General features: G+C 37.1%; 1 protein-coding gene across 4 annotated transcripts in view; it reads right to left on the bottom strand.

The window, feature by feature from the left end:
* Positions 1-342: 342 nt before the first annotated feature.
* Positions 343-20,723, bottom strand: part of DZIP1 (DAZ interacting zinc finger protein 1) — a 32,707-nt gene continuing 12,326 nt past the window's right edge. For 2 of the 4 annotated variants that reach the window (XM_038173471.2, XM_038173470.2), the window contains exons 8-19: positions 19,978-20,118; positions 19,047-19,095; positions 17,705-17,761; positions 10,654-10,713; positions 7,757-7,902; positions 7,232-7,424; positions 6,724-6,853; positions 6,476-6,526; positions 5,359-5,561; positions 4,839-4,969; positions 1,883-2,054; positions 343-1,181 (exon numbers count right to left, since the gene is read on the bottom strand). In XM_038173471.2, the coding sequence (XP_038029399.2) occupies positions 1,099-1,181; positions 1,883-2,054; positions 4,839-4,969; positions 5,359-5,561; positions 6,476-6,526; positions 6,724-6,853; positions 7,232-7,424; positions 7,757-7,902; positions 10,654-10,713; positions 17,705-17,761; positions 19,047-19,095; positions 19,978-20,118 (1,416 nt within the window). In that variant the 3' untranslated portion in view covers positions 343-1,098. Of the gene's footprint in view, positions 1,182-1,882; positions 2,055-4,180; positions 4,229-4,838; positions 4,970-5,358; positions 5,562-6,475; positions 6,527-6,723; positions 6,854-7,231; positions 7,425-7,756; positions 7,903-10,653; positions 10,714-17,704; positions 17,762-19,046; positions 19,096-19,977; positions 20,119-20,723 lie in introns of those variants that run through there. The other 2 variants (XM_038173473.2, XM_038173472.2) reach the window with 2 other exon arrangements.

The following is a 20,723-nucleotide window of genomic DNA, read 5'->3' as shown; positions in this document are numbered from 1 at the left end:
TAGCGCTGTTTCTTTGCCTAGCTCTAGAAATGCAATGGGTTTCGAGGGAACACTTACACAATGAGTCAATAAATAAAATCAGAGACTATGAATAACCACAGAGTAGTTTCTAGGCTGAGACCCTAAACTTAGGCACAAACTCAGGCCTGCCTTGAGGTTTGAGCAGATGCACCCTTGGAGTTTCATTGCATTGACTATTTTAGGACAAAGGTGTAAGTACAAACAGTACCTGGTCCTATTTAGTAATGGCACAGTACAATAGAAAAGACAGGTTTGTGCCTGACGTAATCTAAAATGCATCAGAGTGAGAAAGTCATTCACAATTACTTTTATTTTACCTTATTTTTGTATTCATTTAAGTCAAAATAAGATTGTGGCTTTACAAGAAGGCAGGCAATACGGACAAAACAGAAACATGAAAGTACTTGCCCAATGAAAGTAAGGAAAGTACTGACCCTCGGGCTGATGTGTTTGTTGTTTATTGTTTGTTTGTTTTCCAATTTTTGTGCTTTTATGTTAACAAAGACTCAACTCCAGTAGGAAAAAAAGTAACCAAAAACTAGGAGGCATTTAGTCGTAACATATTTATACATGAGGCCATTTTTTTTCCTTTGGTGTTTATTGTAAACCATGTAAGAAACTTAACATTTTAATACATGGAAATACTGTATTTACACTGTTCACAATTTTTATAAAGTTTATGATAAAATACAAGAAAATATGCATTTAAAATATTAAAAATAATATTCTGCAGTAAATTCTGTTCACTAGTGAACAGGCTTTCTTACAAGACCAGGCTCAGTCTTTAAAGTAAACATCAGAGGCAAAGTCTTCACCTCAGTGAAATCAAGAAGATTTTTCACCACTGACTTCACAAGAAAGAAGAATTAATCCTCTGTTTCCAAGTAGTGGTGCAAGTGACGTGTATATGAAAGTTTTTGTTCAAATTCAGGACTGAAAGACCCAAGAGCTCCGTATACAGTATTCCTTGTTGTTACACGAACAATATGAGAAATAAATAGAAAACACAATGCTTTCAACTACATTTTCAACCCCAGCAGAACCCAAAAGCAGTGCCTCCCATCAGGAATACAGCAATTAAATATCTGAAGAATCACTCCAATCTGTAACAGTGACTAAGCTGCTTTTTAATGTGCTTGTATTATCAGCTTCATGAAGGCCTGTTAAAATAACAAGAAAAATTAATCAGATTTTAGGGGTATTTTGATTATATCTATGAGAGAATCATATGTTATGTGAGCAAACATCTTTTCCTGAAGTCCACGGCTTCACCAGTGAGGAAATTACAAATGCTGATAATACAAAGACTGTTTGTGTCACAGAATATGTGTATACAAGTAGTGTCAACATGACACTTACTTTCTCTTTAAAAATGATATGAAGTATTCAGTTTTAATCTTTAAACACATTGAAATGTTAGAGCTTGAAGCTCCTCTGTGAGATTGAGGCTGTTTCCTTTCCAGTGGTTCAAGTAATTATCACAGCCTGGCAGGACACTTGGATAGGTATCTGGAACAAACCTAGGAGCTGATTATTATTCTCAAGACAGAGTAAGAAAATTCCTCATTGCCGCAAATTTGGGAAAGGCTAAAAATAAAAAAATTAAAATGTCTTAGATGATCAATTTTTAAGACCATGTTTGAATCCGGATAGTAAAATTTCAGATTAAAGCTTCTTGACATCTCTATGTATTCACATGTGTGTTTACATACACATATCATATGTATGTGTATGTAAAAACACATCAATTTTTTCTTATTATTCAGTATATGGTATTTTACAATGTGTAATACACTATACTTAAGTTCTCTAGGTGTGTCAGGCACTTAAGACTTGTAACTTAGAAGTATGAATGTATTACCTTCCTCTTTTGGCACACTCTTCTTCGGAAGACCCCACGCATGTACAACGGATGCAGCATTTGCCTCATTTTTCTGAGCTGTCAATGCCTTCTGACCGCTATCATTTTTCATCAATAAAAAGTCTTCTTCTATAGATGATATATCCCAGTCATCTTCATCTACTTCTGTGAGCTAGTAAGGAGAAAAAAAAAAAAAGAGTGCATTTTTTCCTCTGTCGCATCAAGTTCTGCTGAGATCAGGTTCCCCTGTAAGCCCAGCAATGTGAAACTATTGCAGAAAAATGCACTGGTGCATGGCCTTTGTGACATCTGTCACCAGTTTTAACATCCACATTTTTCAATTATATATGTAAATACATTAAATATATATATATGAATTTGTTACTTTGGTTCCAAGGCTTAAAGATGGTTGCTTTTTTTTTTTTTTTTTTAAGGCAGGAACTGCAAAAAGTTAAAGGGCCAGATCCACAACTGGTAGAAACCTATGTTTTGTGGCATAATATGTTCCAACTCTTAAAAAAGGGTTTTCTTTTCTGGAATATTAGTTGTTGCAGTGAAATGGAAAATCCTTTTTACTTTAGAAGGTACATTACTTACATTAAAATAGAAAAAATACCTGTTACCATGCAAGGTGGCAGTTTAGTTTGCTATATAAGTATTGTGTATACACACTAAAAATTTAATATTGCATTTTCGATCTAAAATTCATTTATTTCACGGGAAAATTAAATAATAAAAGTGAAAAACCTGCTGCTCAAAGCTAAAATATATATTTCTCCAAAGACTCACCATCACTATGAACAAGTATGACCACTTTTAATTAAGTGGTGGATTTGCCTGAGTTCCCGAGATGATTATCGAATCAAACAGATAACCTGAAGGCAGCAAGTCCATGGCCAATCTTATCACATCAGCCTGAGAACTAAATACATTCATTCATCTTCTGAAAGAAGAGCTGCAGCATTTCCCTACTTGCCAATCAGTTGTGGTTCAAAGGAATCCAGCCATTACTCCAGAGCTTACCCGTGGAAAGATAAAGATGGTTTCTCACACAGCTAAAAGCCTTATTTCACCAGAGCCTCTGAATGTTACAGTAACACACAGAATGTGCTTCCACTGCACAGCAGAAACATTCTGATGCAACTGGAAAACGATGTAAGTTATGTACATACTAGAGAAAAATCCACACGCAGGACCAGGTAGTGCGTCTCAAAAGAAGAGACCAGAGTGAAAGTTATTTTGCAACATAATTCAATGTTTAACATTCATAACTGTTGCAAACTGCTTTTCAAAATCTGACAGATCTGCTTGCTGTGCTGTATTATTAACATACCAGGATTCACCATCTTGCCGTTTTAAATTATTTGCATTTTAAGGGTGTGTCAGTGAGAAAGTCAGTCTCATACACTCAGAAATGCTGGAGGAGGTTTCCTCAAACTTTCACTCAGCTCAACTGATTTTTAAAGCATAAAATACTGAAAAAAAAATAGCAACTTCATCCAGAACTAAGTTTTGATCAAGTATAAAATACATGGCTCCAATTAGAACTGCTAGGCAGGGTTCATAAACTCATTTCCAACTCATCACACCCATACTGCAACATGTCACTTTGTATTCTCTGTATTTCAAACAAATTACAACAAAAATGTATTCCACATCTTTAAAACACAGATTTTAAGTCTTGTTTTGTGACAGCTCTTTGCTCTTGAAGCCCAAAAACGTCTTAATGCAGTGGCCAACCACCTACAGATAGTTATTGAACGTAACATCCCCTAAATGTAACTGTGACTATTTTACAGTCTCAAGTCGTCTGCCTTTGCAGAGAATTTGAAAGTGACATCAGGCCCCAGATGACATTTTAATAGTCATGTCTGATTTGATAGTTTTGACTTCAGTGTGATTTGCAGCTCTCACACAATCAATGGACAATTTAGGTGTCTACAGTGGCAACTAAAAGCCATTACAGCTCAAGATCAGACTACCACCCTTTTCTGGAAACTGAAATAGATGTGTCCCTACACCTAGGAGGATTGATAACTTTCCCATTTAATTGTTAGTCAGGAAGCCCTAACACATCAGTTTTGTTATGGATAACAGGATTTTCAGTTACTATTATTTGTTTATTTAATAAAATAGATTTTCTTGAATGTCAGAACAAGTATCTGTCTATCTACTTCAATCTACTAGCATACTGAAATGAACAGCACCTACCTGCTCTTGACTTCTGACTTCGATTAACTTTTGTTCTTAATAAAAAAATTGTTCAGGTAAAGATCAATATGCACTAAAATGGCTTACCAATTATAAAACTTGACACTGAGGGGAAGACTGGGGCTTTAGTAAAGCCTGAGGGGCAGAGAATAAGCTGTGTTAGTATTCTGACTGTGAACACATGCTATACTCAAAGGACAGTTAGCAGTGATAGATTGGATGTAGTCTGAGAACAGCATATGATAACTAGATGCAGCAGAACAAATTTCCACACTCAGAAGTGGAATTTGTTCCCTCATTAAAATGCAGTCACGAGTTCCATACCAGACAGAGCTCAAGAATTAAAAATACTCCAGAATACTTTATTAGCAAATTCATGTTTTCCTCCCTCAAACTAAGATACTAGGAAAGTAAAAAAAAGCATCTAAGTCTATTGCTGAAACAGGAGATAGTGTTATCAGTTATTCCCAAACTTTTGGATCACTATAGGTAGCCAGAATAGTCATGGTATAATCTAGAAAGGGGTATGGATGATGAGGTCACATGCCACACAGCTCACTCTCTAGCACTCCTATATAAAACAGTGCAGATGCCCCCAAAAGACTATTTAGATCCAACTCCAAAACTGTCTTTGAGACTTAAGTTTGCATCCAAATGGTTTCACCATGAAATAAAAGGCAACAGATCTCATTCAAGTACTAGGTATCTAGTTCAATCCCTTAATAATGGCTATTAAAAGTAATACCTTTGGTTCTTGCACCTCTTCTTTCTTAATAAATGCTTGTGCGACATTAATCCCCCCAGCTGGTTTGCTCTTGTTTCCATGGTTAGAAAGACTCTTTTCAACTTGTTCAGTCAGTTTTTGAATAACAGTTCCTAGAAGTTCAAAAAAAATTATATGAATGAAAATTGTCTCTCTCTATATAAGGCAAACGTTACAATAAAGCCTCAAGAACAATTGTTGACTCCCTAAATATATTCCACAAAATAGAAGGCTGAGAAAGGCACTTTCAGACAGAAGCCTCTCTAAGAGAGAGATTGTCTCTTTTTCTGCATGCAGCCATACAACTTGATACTTATCTGATTTTAACTAACATCCTTAAGTATTATAATAATATAAATACACTACCAAACTAATAAATTGCATACACACATACACAAGACTAGATAACCTGCTTTTGTTATATTTCTAACACAGAAACATCAGCAAATGCAAAATGATGCACAGCCTGTTAAAACATGCGTATAAAAAGTAGTGCAAAAACCTTTTGAGGTTTTGGTAGGTGTTTCAATTTCTTCAATTTCACTTTCCTCTGCCCCATCCATATCACTTTTGTCAGAAGCCATCTGAGAAGCGTTGCCTTTGCTGGTTGATGTTTTTGACTGCTTTTCCAATAATTCTGATGATATGTACAACTGTTTAATATCATCTTCATCTGCTTCTTCCTCTGAACTGAATGGCGGAGTTCTACACAAAAAGACACACATCCTGAGGACTTACTGGGTTTCAGTGCCTGCACTGACACATGCATATATTTAAGCTTTCTTTTATTTTCCTTTCCTGTGCATTTTTCTTGTGAAGGAAAAACAAAAACACAAAAACAACAGGAACTGCCATAAACTCTATCAATAAAACCATTCAGAAAGAAATTCTGCTAAGTAAACTCAAGAAGTTATCACAATAGATCTCTCAATCTAAGAGAGCTCTTAGACATGATTATTTCCGCCTATGAACTATCTTTGCAAAACCAACACACCAACACATAAAAAATCTTGCCAAGCAAACACCAATAGACTTTCATGGGTGAGCAAAGTTCAGGGCCATGGAATTTGCACCACAGAAAGTCTGTCTGGGTATTCTGCTTGATGAAAATAATTTAGGAATTTTCCATAACACGCTCTCAAGTTACAATAACTGTTGAGTTGCTAGATGTTAACAGCCAGACCCAGCCTACTTCTGTCTTGGTGAGTTTAGAATTATATCTCAAATGGTACCCAGAAAAAAACAAAAGCCGAAAATTAAAAGTAATGTGCCTGATGAGACCTGGAATAATGTGTTTAATTTTGATCATAGTAAGAAAATATCAACAAACTGAAAAGGTGAGGTCACCAAAATCTTTAAATGCTTCCACCTGGCTTGGAACGCAGTGATTTTTGATTTTATTGACTGTCTCTGGTTCCCAATAAAGAACGTATCTGCTGAAATGAGAATATGCTGTCTTTCAGGGATTATAACAACAGACTCAAATGGAATAATGAGGAGAGAGGGAGGTAAGAAGAAGTAAAGTCCAGAAGAGTATTTATAATTCGAACTTAGCAATAGCTCTTGTGTTACAAGTACCAAAAATGTTTTCTTCAAAAATATAACAGTACAAAACATACGTGATACTAGACGTCTTTCTGGAAGATCCATTTCCAAAAAGCTTCCCGGACCTAAAAAACAACAAGACGAGTTATTTCAACGCTGACAGTCAACTGAAGAAGTATGAGGTGTATGTAGAAAAAAATATGAATTGTTTCCACAATTTTTACACTGTATTGGCATGAAACAGTCACATCAGTCCAAAAAAACAAACCCACAGGGGACTGTTAACCTGAGGTATGAGGACTGTGAGAACAGCATCTCTTACTTTGGTGTCGATGTGTTCTCAGTGATGGCTGTTCTTTGTTCAGCTGGGCGGACAGCTGTTGAAGACCGTCTCACTGGCTTTTGTGGTACGGCGAATGAGGAAATTGCCGATTGACTGAACTTCTGTTTACCTATAAGAGAAGTTCTCTCTCATTATCAGAAGCAATGATTGGCATTTTTATATTAATATTTGATTTCTTTCTAAAATTAAAGATGTTTCTGCTGTAGATTATGGTTTTATAGAATAAAGGAAAAAAGTATTTTTTTCTGCAGTTAGCATATATGTTTTTTTCATAGTTACCATATATCTTTCCAATGCAGGAGCTAAAATTTCTGCAATTAAGCACGTTTATTAGTATTAATTATTAATAGCTCTTTAAAGGAAACTCTTTAGTTGGCCTTAACTATACAGAATAGTTATGTGAAAAATTATGAAGGCAGCTACACCCAAATGTTTCTAGATAAAACCTTAAGTACCACAGTAATAAAACTAAAATAAATTAATTAACCTTCTGGAGGAAGATGGGGACTGGAAACAGTTCTATTATATGACGATTTCTCTTCAATCCTAAAGCTGACTTGGCGTTCAAGATATTCTCGAATTTGTTGCATGTCAGGCTCTTGCTTCCGTTTGTGTTCTCTGGCAGATTCAATAGCACGCAAGATTTTATTTAAACGATCACTTGGGATACCACGAACACCCTAAAGAAATAAATCAGATTGTAAACACTGGCTACTGTTTCTGGGACTTATAACCATATACATCCTTTTAAACTTCAAATATTACAAAACCCATAGAAAAAACAAACAAAACAAAAAAAAACAGAGTGAAAACATTGCTCATAGCTGTAGGCAAATCATCCACAGCTGTAATTTGATGGAAATTCCCTCAGGTTAATGAATTACACTGATTTATAACGGTTAGAAATCTAGCACTTGATTTTCTAGGTTGATGGCTGTGATACAGAAGTGAAAGATAGCAAAGGAGCGGGACAAACGTTACCCCTCTTTTAAAGAACTGAAAATAATCTCACTGCTTTAATTCCTAAGGACTCCAGCTTCTCCTCCAGGGCTTGCTCCAAAACAACTCTTAATTCTTTAGTTAAAGAAGGATCCGTCTTCAAAGCGTTTATTAGCTGTTGGTTACTTCTACCTGTTTTACGATCACCTTTCTCATTTTCTGAAATAAGAATGGAAAAAATGCATTTAAGAGACTTTTGAAAAATCCACAATACCAAAAACAGTTAAAACTGCATTAATATATATACTTATATATATTATATATACATATACATATATTTTACAAACACCACAGACATACAAGTGCACTTTTTTTCTACATGGAGCTTGCATTCTTCTTAAAATAAGGGGCTACCTTATAAAAGTCAGCTCACTTGGAAACTATAACTCAGCATCTAGTACTCGCCGTTGTGTCTTGTTTTTTCTTGTTCCAGAAGCACTGTGAAGATACGCTTGAATATTTACCAACAAAGATCTTAACTTTTAGAACTGTTCTTTGGAACCTCTGATAAAGAAAGACTGTCTTCTGATCACCAAGTCCTCTAAAAGTGGTGTCTCAAATCAGAGCTAAACTCTAGCAGGAGTTAGAACAGGAGAATGGCAAACTTGTTCTCAAGAAGAGTTTCAAGCAACGTGCTAAACTCTGATAAAAAAAAATGCCTACTGAGCTCAAATCTCTGGAAAGTTGTAATGCTTTCAGAAATCCTGGTAAAAACAAAACCGTAGCCTGAGGCAGACAGTTTCACAGAATACAAAACTGATACTACTTATCTTTAAAACTCTTTCAAGGACAAAGTTCAGTTTTCTTCTACGCAGATCTACGACATCACAGACACTAAAGAGCGGGCGAAGAACTTTCTACTTCTTTCCCGTAGGTTAAGTGCCAGTAATGACACGAACTCTTACACAAGACAAAAAGGATCATCGAGACAGATTCTTACCCGAAATTAAAGACTGGTGTTAAAGTTAAGCCGAAGCATTATTGAGTCATCCAGTAGAGCAAAGCAAAGCAAACCCACTTGGAACCTGCCTGTAAAACGTCTCTGGCAAGAGGGGAATTTGACTGAATGACACTTACCAGTGGGGCCACGGTACCTCTTTCTGTCTGGCAGTGGTCAACAGACTCAGAAAACCCCTCAATGTACACAAAGAACAGATCTAGGTTGTTTTGAGGAAGATGCTTCTGAGGGGTTCTGGAAAGAACTCGAGGAAGTTCAAACTGGCCGAGTCCAGCTACCACGCTGAGAGACCTGTATTGAAGGGGACGGCATCTGGCTGAAACCTCATCTGTCCTTGGGAACAGTACGGACAACTCGTTACCTGACAGAGGTGGGATTAAAAGTCATTTGGCTGAAGGGCTGAATCCTGGGAGAGGTGAAGTACTGGCCAGTGCAGAAAGGTAGGGCTGCCAGACTACTGCCGATCAGGAGAGGGTGATGTCCTGACCCATCACGTAGCATGAAATCCTCCCAAAAGCCTGGCAGGAGACATCTCACCTTTTAAGGGAAAGACTCCCAAGGAGCTTACATCTTGTCCCTTTCCCATGTTAATCCTTCCAATAATGCAGATCTATCTAAAATCATTTTTTTATTTCATAATCACTTCATACTAATATGAGTAACAAGACTATCCAGCATCATCCTAATTAATGACAGTATTAATCCTTGCTAATTAACTTAAGCCAAATCCTCTTCGCAGGAGCCAAGAGCTCTGTTTAAGGAACTGCTTTCTTACTGATTTTGGTTTAAAACCACCAAGCAGCACTACCAGATGTGACAGCTTTGGTGCCAAGGGTCCTTAGGTGTGGCCTGCTGCCTCAGCTACCCAATGAAGCAATGTGCCGAGTCAAGACTTTTCACACTCTCCCTTATAACTGGCTGTCACTGAAAGCAGGACAGAAAAATCTGGGTCCATCCTTCCAGACCGCATTCTTGCTTTCTTTCGCACTGCAGGCCATGCCTTGAGGCGCAGCAGAGGAATCAAAGACAATCCATCACGAGGGAAGGTGGCAAGCGAGAGAAAGAGCAGAAGGAACGGCAAAAATGTAAGCAGTCCTTACTTCAGGTAGTCAGTGGGTTTTCCCTGGGGAAACTTCTCACTTAAAGCATAGATGTATTCAAATTCCTTCAGAATTTAAATTCACTGGCTGTAAGGTTCAAGACTGATATGTATTTTTATGCACAGCACAGATTATGCTCTTCAGTTATTAGGTTTTCCAAGTACTGTGAGCTTCCTCCAGCAGATGACCGTGCACGATGAGCCAACACCTTTTGTTCTGTCCCTGTAAGTGTGGCTTTGCCCAAGTTTTCCTCCAATGAAGCAGAGGACCAGCTGCCAAAGCTGGGTTGGTAGCAATCAGCACGGAGCTGCAGTTACCAGCACCGGGCACAACCTTGGCAGGAGCTGTGGCTGCTCAGAGGCAGGCATAACTTAGATTACTTGCAAAAGTATCTTTGGTCCACCTCTAAAAGTTGGCAGCTTCAGCCTCCACTTCACCACAAACTTCCTTCCTGCAGCTGAGCTGTTTACCTGCTTATGCCAAGTATGAAAAAGAAGTGAGCGTACATTACAGGAGCACCAGATTATACCACAAGAATTTCCTAGCAAGGGGGTATTCCTCATCAATCATTCGTGCTCTGCTTTATCTCAGGTGCCTCAGGACATATGGAATAAGCCTGCGTTAAAGAGTTAAGTCAGATCTCCACAAAAAGGTATCAAACTTGGATAAGGAAATCATAATATTTACAAGCACCAATGGCAAAAGGAAATTGACACATGCAAGGAATGTTCCCACCCAAGCCAGATAAGCATATTCAAGTACAATGAAAAACACTGAACACATCAAATAATATTCACATTTTTATTGTCAAGAAAAACATGTAGCTACGTTTGGTTCTGTATCAACCATTACCTTTTTCCTCTTCTGAAAGCTCCTCTATGGGCTCCAGCATATGTACCAAGGGGGCCTGCTCTAACAACAAGAACAGGAACACCAGACAAACAGGACAGAAGAAAGTCAAGGTCCAGAGAGGGGAAAGGAAGGCAAAAAACACACCGATGTCAATTTTCCTGACTGCTGACAACCTGCTGGACAATCACAAGCCCAATGCACCATGACTCTCCATAGCTGCAAGTGCTGCCTTGATGGAAAACATTTGTAGAGGTGATCCTAGTACAAAAAATACTTTGGGACTGATTAATTTGCCTAAATGTTGCTGTCTTGCTTTACCTCAGGTATATCAGCTTTACGCCACCTGCACAGGGCTGGCTGATACGTCACAGAGCTATCAAAAACCCCATGCCCTCCTGGAATGGGGTCCAGAGGCCAGGCGGGGTGGTTTTAAGCATCTACAAAGACAAGGCCACCTAGGATTAAGCAAATTAGTAACCATCCATTTGTCATAAGAAGCATTTTCATTTTTAAATGTATTTTTAAATACTGTTTATGTGCAATTTGATATTAAAAGTTTACACATAGCAAGTGAAATGGATGGGTATAGAAATCCTCAAAAGATACACACCAAAAAATGCATTAACTCATTAATCCAGAGGATTAGTAGCGAGTCCATATGTGCAAAACAGAGAAAATTTTACCTATGCATATATAAAGATAACATTTCCAGCAGAATCTATTAAATATTCAGTGACTTCAACATAGTGCAATTTGGTATCATGAGCTTTAAAGCTATCTTGAAACATCCTCTGCTAAAGAAATCTTCTTAAACACATTGAAATTATTATTCTGTAGGCCATCAGAAATAACTGTTTTTATACAAGTGAGGCCAGAGTACACTTTTTTTTTCCATGATTTTACAGACTTCAGATGAGAGATGCATAAAAATGCTTCTGTGATTAATAAAAAAATAAGGTTTTTAAAATGTTAATATTCATCTTCTGTAGATAAGTTTATTTTGATAAAAACTAGAACTTGAGCTTCTTCTAGGGTTTATATAAAACAGAGAAATGTGTGAACTATACTTTCAGCATTCAACTACTGCCAGTATAGGAGAAAACGATTCATTGGCCAATATTTAGGGCCAACATATATTTGCCCCAGCCTTCACAAGGATCCTTTGGCACTCTCAGTGGCTGCTCTGCTGTATTGGTGGAATGGGAAGAAGTGGCATTACTGTAAAGGTGTCTGCTCTTCAGCACTTCTTCTACCACAGGGTGTGACTGTGAATGCAGTGGGATGGTTTATGACAGCGAAATGAGCACGTGGAGCTAAATGACACAATGTCACACCTCCAATAATTCCCACCTGAAGAGGGAATACGAAGTGTGGTGTAAAACCTTCGCTATGGTAGCTGCTCTCTCCTTGCTTTCTGTACTTGCAGTTATATTCTTAGAAAAGTCTCTTGAGACGTTTTTCCAAGCTGGTTACAAGGCTGAAGATTTGCTCCCATACAATTTGCATTGAATAAGTTCTAAAAGATGCTGCTTTTACCTGTCACATGATGCTAACAGGATGCTATTGTCAGTATATTTTATGGAAACAGCTAAAAGCAAAACCCTGAGAGATGGATTGACAAACAGGTTTCCAGTCTTTCAGTCTGTAAGGCCCTGATAACAGTGGCCAGAGCATCATTAATGCCTTGGGAAATTATCATATGATCCTCCATGCTACTGAACTCCTAGAGCTGTTCCTGATGCACTGCTGCCCTGCACCAAGTAGCAACGTCCAAAGCAATGCTCAGGAATGGTTTGGGAACACTGCAAAATGTCTGCAGTGCCTCTGTTTTGGAGGAAAGAGCTTGAAGGGATGCTCTGGTGGGATTTAATTCAGTTGCATAGGCACAAGCCTCAGAGTTTGTTGGCTGGACCACATCTAGTTGGTATGTAATTGGATTTAATCTATATTTAATCTATACTCATTTTCTCTGTACTTTACTCAAATTCAGTCTGCTTAAAGGAGGTGGCTCACCTCACCACAAGCCCTTGTCAGGTAAGAAGGAGAAGCCCAGTCCCCAGAACTTAGAGCTGAAAGTAATCTGCTAAACTGGAATAAAGGTGTATCTTCCTCAGTATACTGCAAACATAGGAAGGCAAAACCAGCAAAAGAAGAGTCGCAAGAACAAAACCAAATGTGTATTCCTGCTACGTGTAATACTGTTGTGGACTGCATGATGGCAGAGGAGATCAAGGCCTAAGACATGGGGGAGTGGACATCTGGAAATGCCAAGTTTTCCAGTGAAACCAGGCCTTTCTTTTTACTGTATACATATTCTGTGAGATGTTTATTAAACATCAAAAAGCAGCATGGCTCACCACTCCCTGGGCTTACAGACCGGTGTAGACATGCCCCCCTAAGGAGCCACACTCGGGAGGTTTACCAGAGACGTGCTTCTTCTAGCAGCCTGATCACAGCGATCTGATCTCAGCTCTTACCTTAGCACTCATCCTTGAAATCAGCAGCAGCTACATATTAGCCAGCTCACTGTTAGGAATCATTTAAGTCAGACAATCCACTTAAAACTCACATTAGCAGTTTGCTAACTTCCAATCTAAAAATATCCCATGGATGCAAACCCAAATCCTAACTACCCTGAGTTATGGTAACCTCCTCGAGTTCATCAGACCTTTCTGCTCAGAACCTCACCAGGCCGCAGTCCAACGTTAGCCTTAAATAAGTAACCATTGCAACTTCTGACTTAAGCAGGGCCAGTTACTTTCCTGTCAGTTATCAGTCCTAAATCTAGTTCAGCTGATGCTAGCAGACATTGTTCTACGACAACATATTTGGCATCCAGCCTTGCTGGCCTCACCCCTAGCTTTAGTCCCAGCCTGGGTGTTGAGCTTAGACTACCACCTTCCCTTCTCAGCTCGTAGCCACTTCTCAGTTCCCCTCTCCACATGAACACAGCTAATGAACGCCCCGACTGTGTCTGGGCCTCCCTAGAAATAGGTGCCAGGAGGCTGAGGCGAGGAAGGAGGCACGTTGTGCCCCTGCTCTGGACTAGCAGGGTGCTGGTAGAACTGGAGGTTACATCAGGCCTGCAGCTCAGATGCAACCTCAATTACACTTTGTTCACTGACACCTTTTGAACCCTGACTCCCAGATCCACGCCTTTCTCAACTATAAAATAGATAAATATCAACTTCATACTTCAGCCTATTGAGACAGGCTCTGCTGTTGCTGCGTTGCTTAATTGATCCTGCTTAACTCAACCATAACTCTTCAATGCCTGCCCTTCAATGCCGGCCAACGTCTGCCCAAGCCTAATTCTAACCCACGCCCAGTGATCCTTGTAAAACACTTGCTCAGCAATAACCAGATGCCTCTGGCTGATAACAGCCCTTTGCAGACCCTGCCATAAACCAGCTTCTGCTGGCCTGAACCGCTTTCACTCCAAACCTAATTTGGTCCTCCCCGACATCCAACCCTAACCAAATGGCTCATAACGATACGTTGCTAAATCCCCTACCTAGCTTTCCTACTTTCACCTAGCTAAACGCCAGCTGCCAACCCCAGCCTTAATGCAAGCTGGCTGTAGTTATATATCACTGGGTGTCACATATCCCTGAATCCAGCCATATCAATAGTCATCAGTAAGGTCTGCAACCCTAAAACGACCTCCACAATGATGGAAGTACTTACCCACATCCTCCAGACTACCTCTTCTGAAAGAATCATTACATTTCTGTTTTAAATAATATTTGAAGACATTTTCCATGCAGGTGGCATAGGAAAACACATCCCACAATAATTCTGACTGTGTGTGTTTCCATCATACCATATATTACTTGTCTGTTCTTATCTAGTAGTTTAAAACAAATAAGCATTAAAAAACAAACAATATTCTGCTAGTACTATTAGAATCTGGTCTACTAGTCAGTATCTGAAGAAAAACCCTGTTTATTTACTCAGAGCTATGAAATGCTAAAGTACTTTTAGCCCAGGCAGCAGTGTTAAACTTGTCTATAGTGGAGTAATGCCCACAGTAAGCGCTCTGGCAAGTGTACTATGAAGACCAAAGACAAAATATAAAACTTGTTTGCTGTAAATTGCTGTATTTCTTAAAGAAATAAAGAATGTAAGCCACAGTTACAGTCTCCTTTCATTTTCTAATTTATGCTCAATATTTCACAACCAAGGGGCTGCCAGACTTAATCTGATTCCCATCATTTCAACCATCATTTTTAAATAATGTGTTTTCCTCCTAACTAATCAATGGGAAGCCATATGCTGCACATAAGCAGCATAAATATCACTTTTAAACCTTCTTAAATTTATTCTTAAATAAATTTATATTATTAAATATTCTTAAATTTATCCTTACATATAAATGGTAAATTTTAGACACTTACCTGAGGCCTCTAAGTTAGGAACCTACTCATCTCAGACTCCTTCTACAGTCAATGAAGAGACACAGGCAACTTCAAAGAGCAATTCAGAACTTAGTTCGGCTGAACCAAACTCTGAAGGTACCCCTTTTCTCTGTTAACTATCTAAGAAGACAGCTTTGTACATTAAAACCTATGACTCGGTCCTGACATAACTGAAGCAACTGAGGAAAATTTAGTCAATCTAATTAATATCTTTGCTTTTTAGCTACTGTCTTTAATTCCACCTAGTATTATTGACCTACCAATGATTAAACATTGAATAAGTATTAACATTTCAAGAGCAATATAGGAGCCAAAGTCCATTTAAAAAATATGTACTGTAATTCATTTGTTGCTTTTTCTTGAGAGGGAAGTAATCTTTGGAAAGACTGAAGTAATATCTGCACAACACTGCAGCTAGCTCAGAACTCAAAGAAGAGTGGTCAGCCAGGATGGCATTCTAGGCAGATTACTAGCTCTTCAGGACATTTGCAACATTAATGCAAAAGCACCAGGTTAAGTACTCCACTTTACATCTAAGATAACTCATTTGTAATTTGTAACTCTATTTACAGCACAGATTTGAGATGTACAGAAGTAATTTCAGGATGCAAAATCTTCCAAGCAACTTTGAAAAGTGTACTTAAGCTCACATAAAAGAGTCTTTCCCAGAAGTAATTTTCTTTCAGACAAGGAAAAAAAGAAAAAGAAAGCTACTAGATATGCAGGTATTGCTTGGTAGGAAAACTACAGTTCTTCTGATTTCAGAGATGCTCTATGCTAAGTAAATTTGTGTAAAGAAGTTACCAGCAAGCACTTCCATTTCCATAAGAGCATGAGATGCAGTCATGATATCTTAATTCAGAATGTAACTCAATCCCTTGAAGAGTCCTGAAAGTTTCGGGAAAGTCACTATAATTTCTGCTAACCTTTATATCCAGAAATTAGGTAGGGTAAGTTTTAAAAAAATCCAGAAGGGAAGAAAGGGGACAGACAGAGAGACCTGCAGAGATAAATAAAATAATCATCAGCACAGGAATCTGAAGGAAACACCTTCTTTGAGGTTTCATAATAAAGTGATAGTGAATCTTTTCTACATCAATGGCAGGAACAGCCTTTTCTATCTTGGGAAGTTTCATAAGGTGTCAAGAAATTCACATCCAAAGAGGTAAGAAATCAGGAAAAAATCTAAATAAGCAGATTTAAATTGCCAGAGTACAGAATATATGAATGTTCACAGAATGGTTTTTCTCCACAGTAGAAATGAGAGTGAATGCACTAAAAAAAAAAAAAAACAAAGCTTGAAAAGCTTAGTGTGTAATCCCTTAGAAGCAAGATTATTCATAAAACTCAGTTCTTTAATTCAGCCATAGTATGTGCTGTGAGATCTCCTAACTAGAACCAGCACTACTGAGTTGGTGAAATGAAAGCTGGTTTGAATGAAAAAAATACTGGACTATTTAAAATACTATTATCTATACTGTGTTAATAATATATTATGATTGTTCACCACACATTTCATCTACATAAAGTTATACTTACTAAGCTTCTAGCAATGAACAGTAACCTAGCACAGATAGGAAATACCTGTATTATTCACATAACTTTACTATATAATGGAAATCTCTCTTCTGTAGTTTAATAATTCTTGTCACAAACATATTGAAATCACTTGTTTTTAAATCAGTTTTTCACTTTTGATCAGGTTATGTAAAGCTTCTGTTGTACTCTGCTCCTTCTTCCCATATGCCTCTTCAGAACCTTCTAAATTTACTTTAAAAAGTAATATTTTTTATGTTTTTCTTAGACTACATTTTTTCCCTCCTTTTGACAGGTTTTAAAATTAGGAGAAGTAATAATAATAAACCCATATTCAATTAGTATGTCAATATTCCAAATACTTAAACTACTGTTTGTAAGGTTTAAGGTTTACTTGCTCAAAGTTGATTTTTCATATTACTTTCCAACTTAAAATGTAAGTAAAGAATTGATTACAGAATACTGGTATGGTAACAACACTGTCCAATAATTTGCATAATGACAAAAAAAATAAAACTATTTTGACAAAGTCAAAACAATGTAAATAAATGATTCTCTTTTCTCCCCGCTATCAAATAATATCACAATGTACATATGATCTGACATATGCTGACTCTGGATGAACTGTCTAGATGGGATGAATGTCTATTTTGATTATTTCTGCCATATTTTTCCTCCTTGACATTATAAGTCACAATGAAAATACGATACTTCAAGGTTTGTAAAACAAATGTCTCCACATATTTTCCTTATATAAATTCTACTGTATGCACATATCTAGAAAATGAGCATCCTTTCTAAAAGAAAACAATATTGTTTCCCTCTTCGTAATTACTTTCAGTGACCTTAAAATGCTCTGATTCTATAAATGTGCTAGGAAATATTCTACAATTATTATTTCATTTTTTCTTTTTTTTCTTTGCGGTATCCCTTCACTATTACTTCATAGGAATTCTCAACGTGGTTATGTGCAAAGTGATTCAAATTACTTTCCTTTAGTTTAACTAGTCTTACAGCTATGATTTGACAAATAACAAATTCGAGAAGACAGAGTTAGATTTGCAAGAACTGCATCTGGACCTATTGCAAAAACTTACCATGCATCACTGGTAGACTTGACTTAGATTCTTCAAGATGCTCAACAGTAGTATTTGCTAAAACAGCATAAAATTAAAAAAAAAAAAAGTGAATGTATCATAGTAAACAGTAACAGATACTTACAGATTCATAAATGCAACAATATTTAATCATACTTAGGAATTACAGGATTTTTTGCTTTAATGGGGAAAAATTAAACAAATAGTTTACAAGCGAAAAACAGTCCTTCCCAACACAAACTCTGGATATGCTTCATATTTTTAATGCTTCTACAAGCAGGATAAAAATTTAGTAACCAAATCACTGAACTGGAATAGGAATCTTCACTAGTAATCTCATCTTTTTGGTCATGAATGTACATTGTCTTTGTATCGCAGGCAAGAAGCTTTGGCCCAAAGCCAAGTCTACCCTGATCAAGGCTTTTATCTCCACTTCTTCCACACCTCCTATCAATTAACGTGAACCCTATCTATACAATGTATAGAGTGCCTTGGAGTGAATTATCACATCAGTTCTACATTCCTCAGATCAGTTTGGGGCCTAGGAGCAAATTCACTTTTGTAAGAGTCTTATACTTACCTGTGCTTCAGCACGGTTGAGTATGACCACCTCCAACTGAGAAGTCATACAGCCATACTAATAGTGTTTTCTTCTCAAACTAACCTACTCCCTGCTGTTAAGGTTGAGTTCAAGCCAATGCCTTACTAATAAAGCAGGATGGTTTCCAAACTGGGCTAAGAATTAATCTAGCTGCCATCAACTATTGTAGTATCAACTGCAGTATCAAATATAGGTAGATTTGTGGTGCAAGACTGCATCACAAAATACTATTAACAGGTTTAGCTACATGTAACAAACTTCAAATGTTAAGACTTTACACAAAAAAGTATCATTAGAGTTCTTACATTTCTTTAAACAACTGTATCTTAACTGATCAATTAATCAATTTTGTCTATCCTTTCAGTAATTTTGTGGGTTCTTCAGCCTAATAACAATGAAGCGCAAAAAAAATTACAGTACACTTCATAAAGCAAAGTCAAAAGTTCTTTATATAATACGAAACAAAGATGCTATATTTCACACCTCTTCACTACTCAAACCATCAGCTTTGTACATTACACGCTCTTACAGCTGCAAAACATGAACTTTGGAAAATAACAGAGGCATGGAAACAGTATTACAGGTAAGGTACCCTGTGACAGAAATAAATTGCAAGTAGTGATTTGATTTCAATATTTAAATAGAAAAGCTGATGTCTGCAGTTTTTAATGAATTGTAACATTTGTTTTAGCAAAGCTGCTCAAATCAAAAACAAAATCTGTTTTTACCTTTTGTACTTACCATCACATGGCTTGAAGCTTGCAACTGATTTTGTGGACAATTCTTTTATCTAAATAAAATAAAATATAAAATAGATATTTGAATAGTTAAAAATGTAAACAATCAATATTGAGAAATGCATGTTCAGTATGAAATACCTAGTTTCAGTACTATTTCATGACAGAAATTATTGTTTATGATCTTGGGAGAAAAATACTTTTGTGGAAAAATATTCTACTTAATACTTATCACATTCACACCTAACTGTATTACATTCACACCTAACTTATTACATTCACACCTGATATTCAGGACTTATTTCTATTTTCTTATGTGTTCATGTTGCACTCTTGCTTTGTGCACAATACAAGCTTTAGAGTGAAAGGAGAGCAGTTTATGGGCCACCTCTGCACTTACAGTTTCAATCGTTTCTGCATCAGCAATTCACATTCCATTTCTTTGGAGTTTAGCTCCATTCCAAAGAAACACTTAGTATACAACTTATTTTTAGTTGTACAAACAGCTCTCCTGTCTACTCTAGTTTTGTCTATTTGTCTACAAGTCATGTATTTTCAGATTTCAGACACTGTAACTCATTATGATCATCTTGTAGCAGACAAAATCCTGTTCACAATCAGAATTTTTTTTTTTTTTATCCGTGGAGGTCTTTGGTGATTGCAACTTAGTAATCTTTTAACTTTTTGTAGAACTTATTAAAAACATTTGGTTTGTTCAATCTTTCATTCTAAATCATATTTTAATTCCTGGTTTTCATCCCCGTGTCTCTTTTCCAGATCTATTCTTATTTACTAATGTTATTTCCAAAGTGTAGCCAAAAATACTCCAGCAATACTCTTACCAACTAGTAATATTAAACTATGCAACCAGAGATATATAGGAAAACATTTCTGTTTCCTATGCTCTCTGAAAAGGACTGCTTCACAAAACAGACCTGCTTCTTCTGAGTAATTATCAGATCATTCTGCTCCTGAAGCCTCTGCCCCAATTCTTCTATCCTCCTCTTGTAAAAGGTGTTATTTTTATTCAGGTCTTCTCTCACTGATGATTTAAGCTTCTCAATCTGTGACAGTAGCTAGAAAGCAAGCAAAAGGAAAAATACATTGACACTGATATTATATAAATAAACAAACAAGTATATTTAAATATTTTTAACTCTTTTTATCAGCGAAAATGTAATGTCCCCTGTGATTTCATTGCAACTTGCATGTATGACAAACAGTTGCCTACATCACTTTTTATTTGTACGAGGAACACTACCTAAATCCCAATACAAAGGAAGGGGCATGCAAACACATTGCTGAGATTGTCTAAAAACATGATTGCAGGAAAAAGCATTTGACTATATGAAATGTTTTGGTTATAGTGTCAAATAACGATATTTTAAGGGGACAAGATGTGAACTTGCATGATAAACCTAACATATTAGCTTTGATTGTAGAAGAAAGGAAACAACATTTTAGGTGTGCCATCTCAAAAGTAATACTCACGTTGCTCCTCCCTTATTCTATTCTTGCATGTATGTGGGGTATCATTAACTACATCCTTTTGGGGGAATGTTCCATGGTTCCTCCCCACTGCTTTCTTGCCAAAGGAGGAGAAGTTTTGGCCAGACCACTATGATCTGCTCAGTTCTTACATGGTCGCGCAGATGAAAGGAAAATGAAAGGAAAGGAGGCA

This window comes from Anas platyrhynchos, chromosome 1 (assembly GCF_047663525.1).
Source record: "Anas platyrhynchos isolate ZD024472 breed Pekin duck chromosome 1, IASCAAS_PekinDuck_T2T, whole genome shotgun sequence".
Lineage (NCBI taxonomy): Eukaryota > Metazoa > Chordata > Aves > Anseriformes > Anatidae > Anas > Anas platyrhynchos.
The sequence above is the reverse complement of the archived record's forward strand: the minus strand, read 5'-3'. Positions and strand labels throughout refer to the sequence as shown.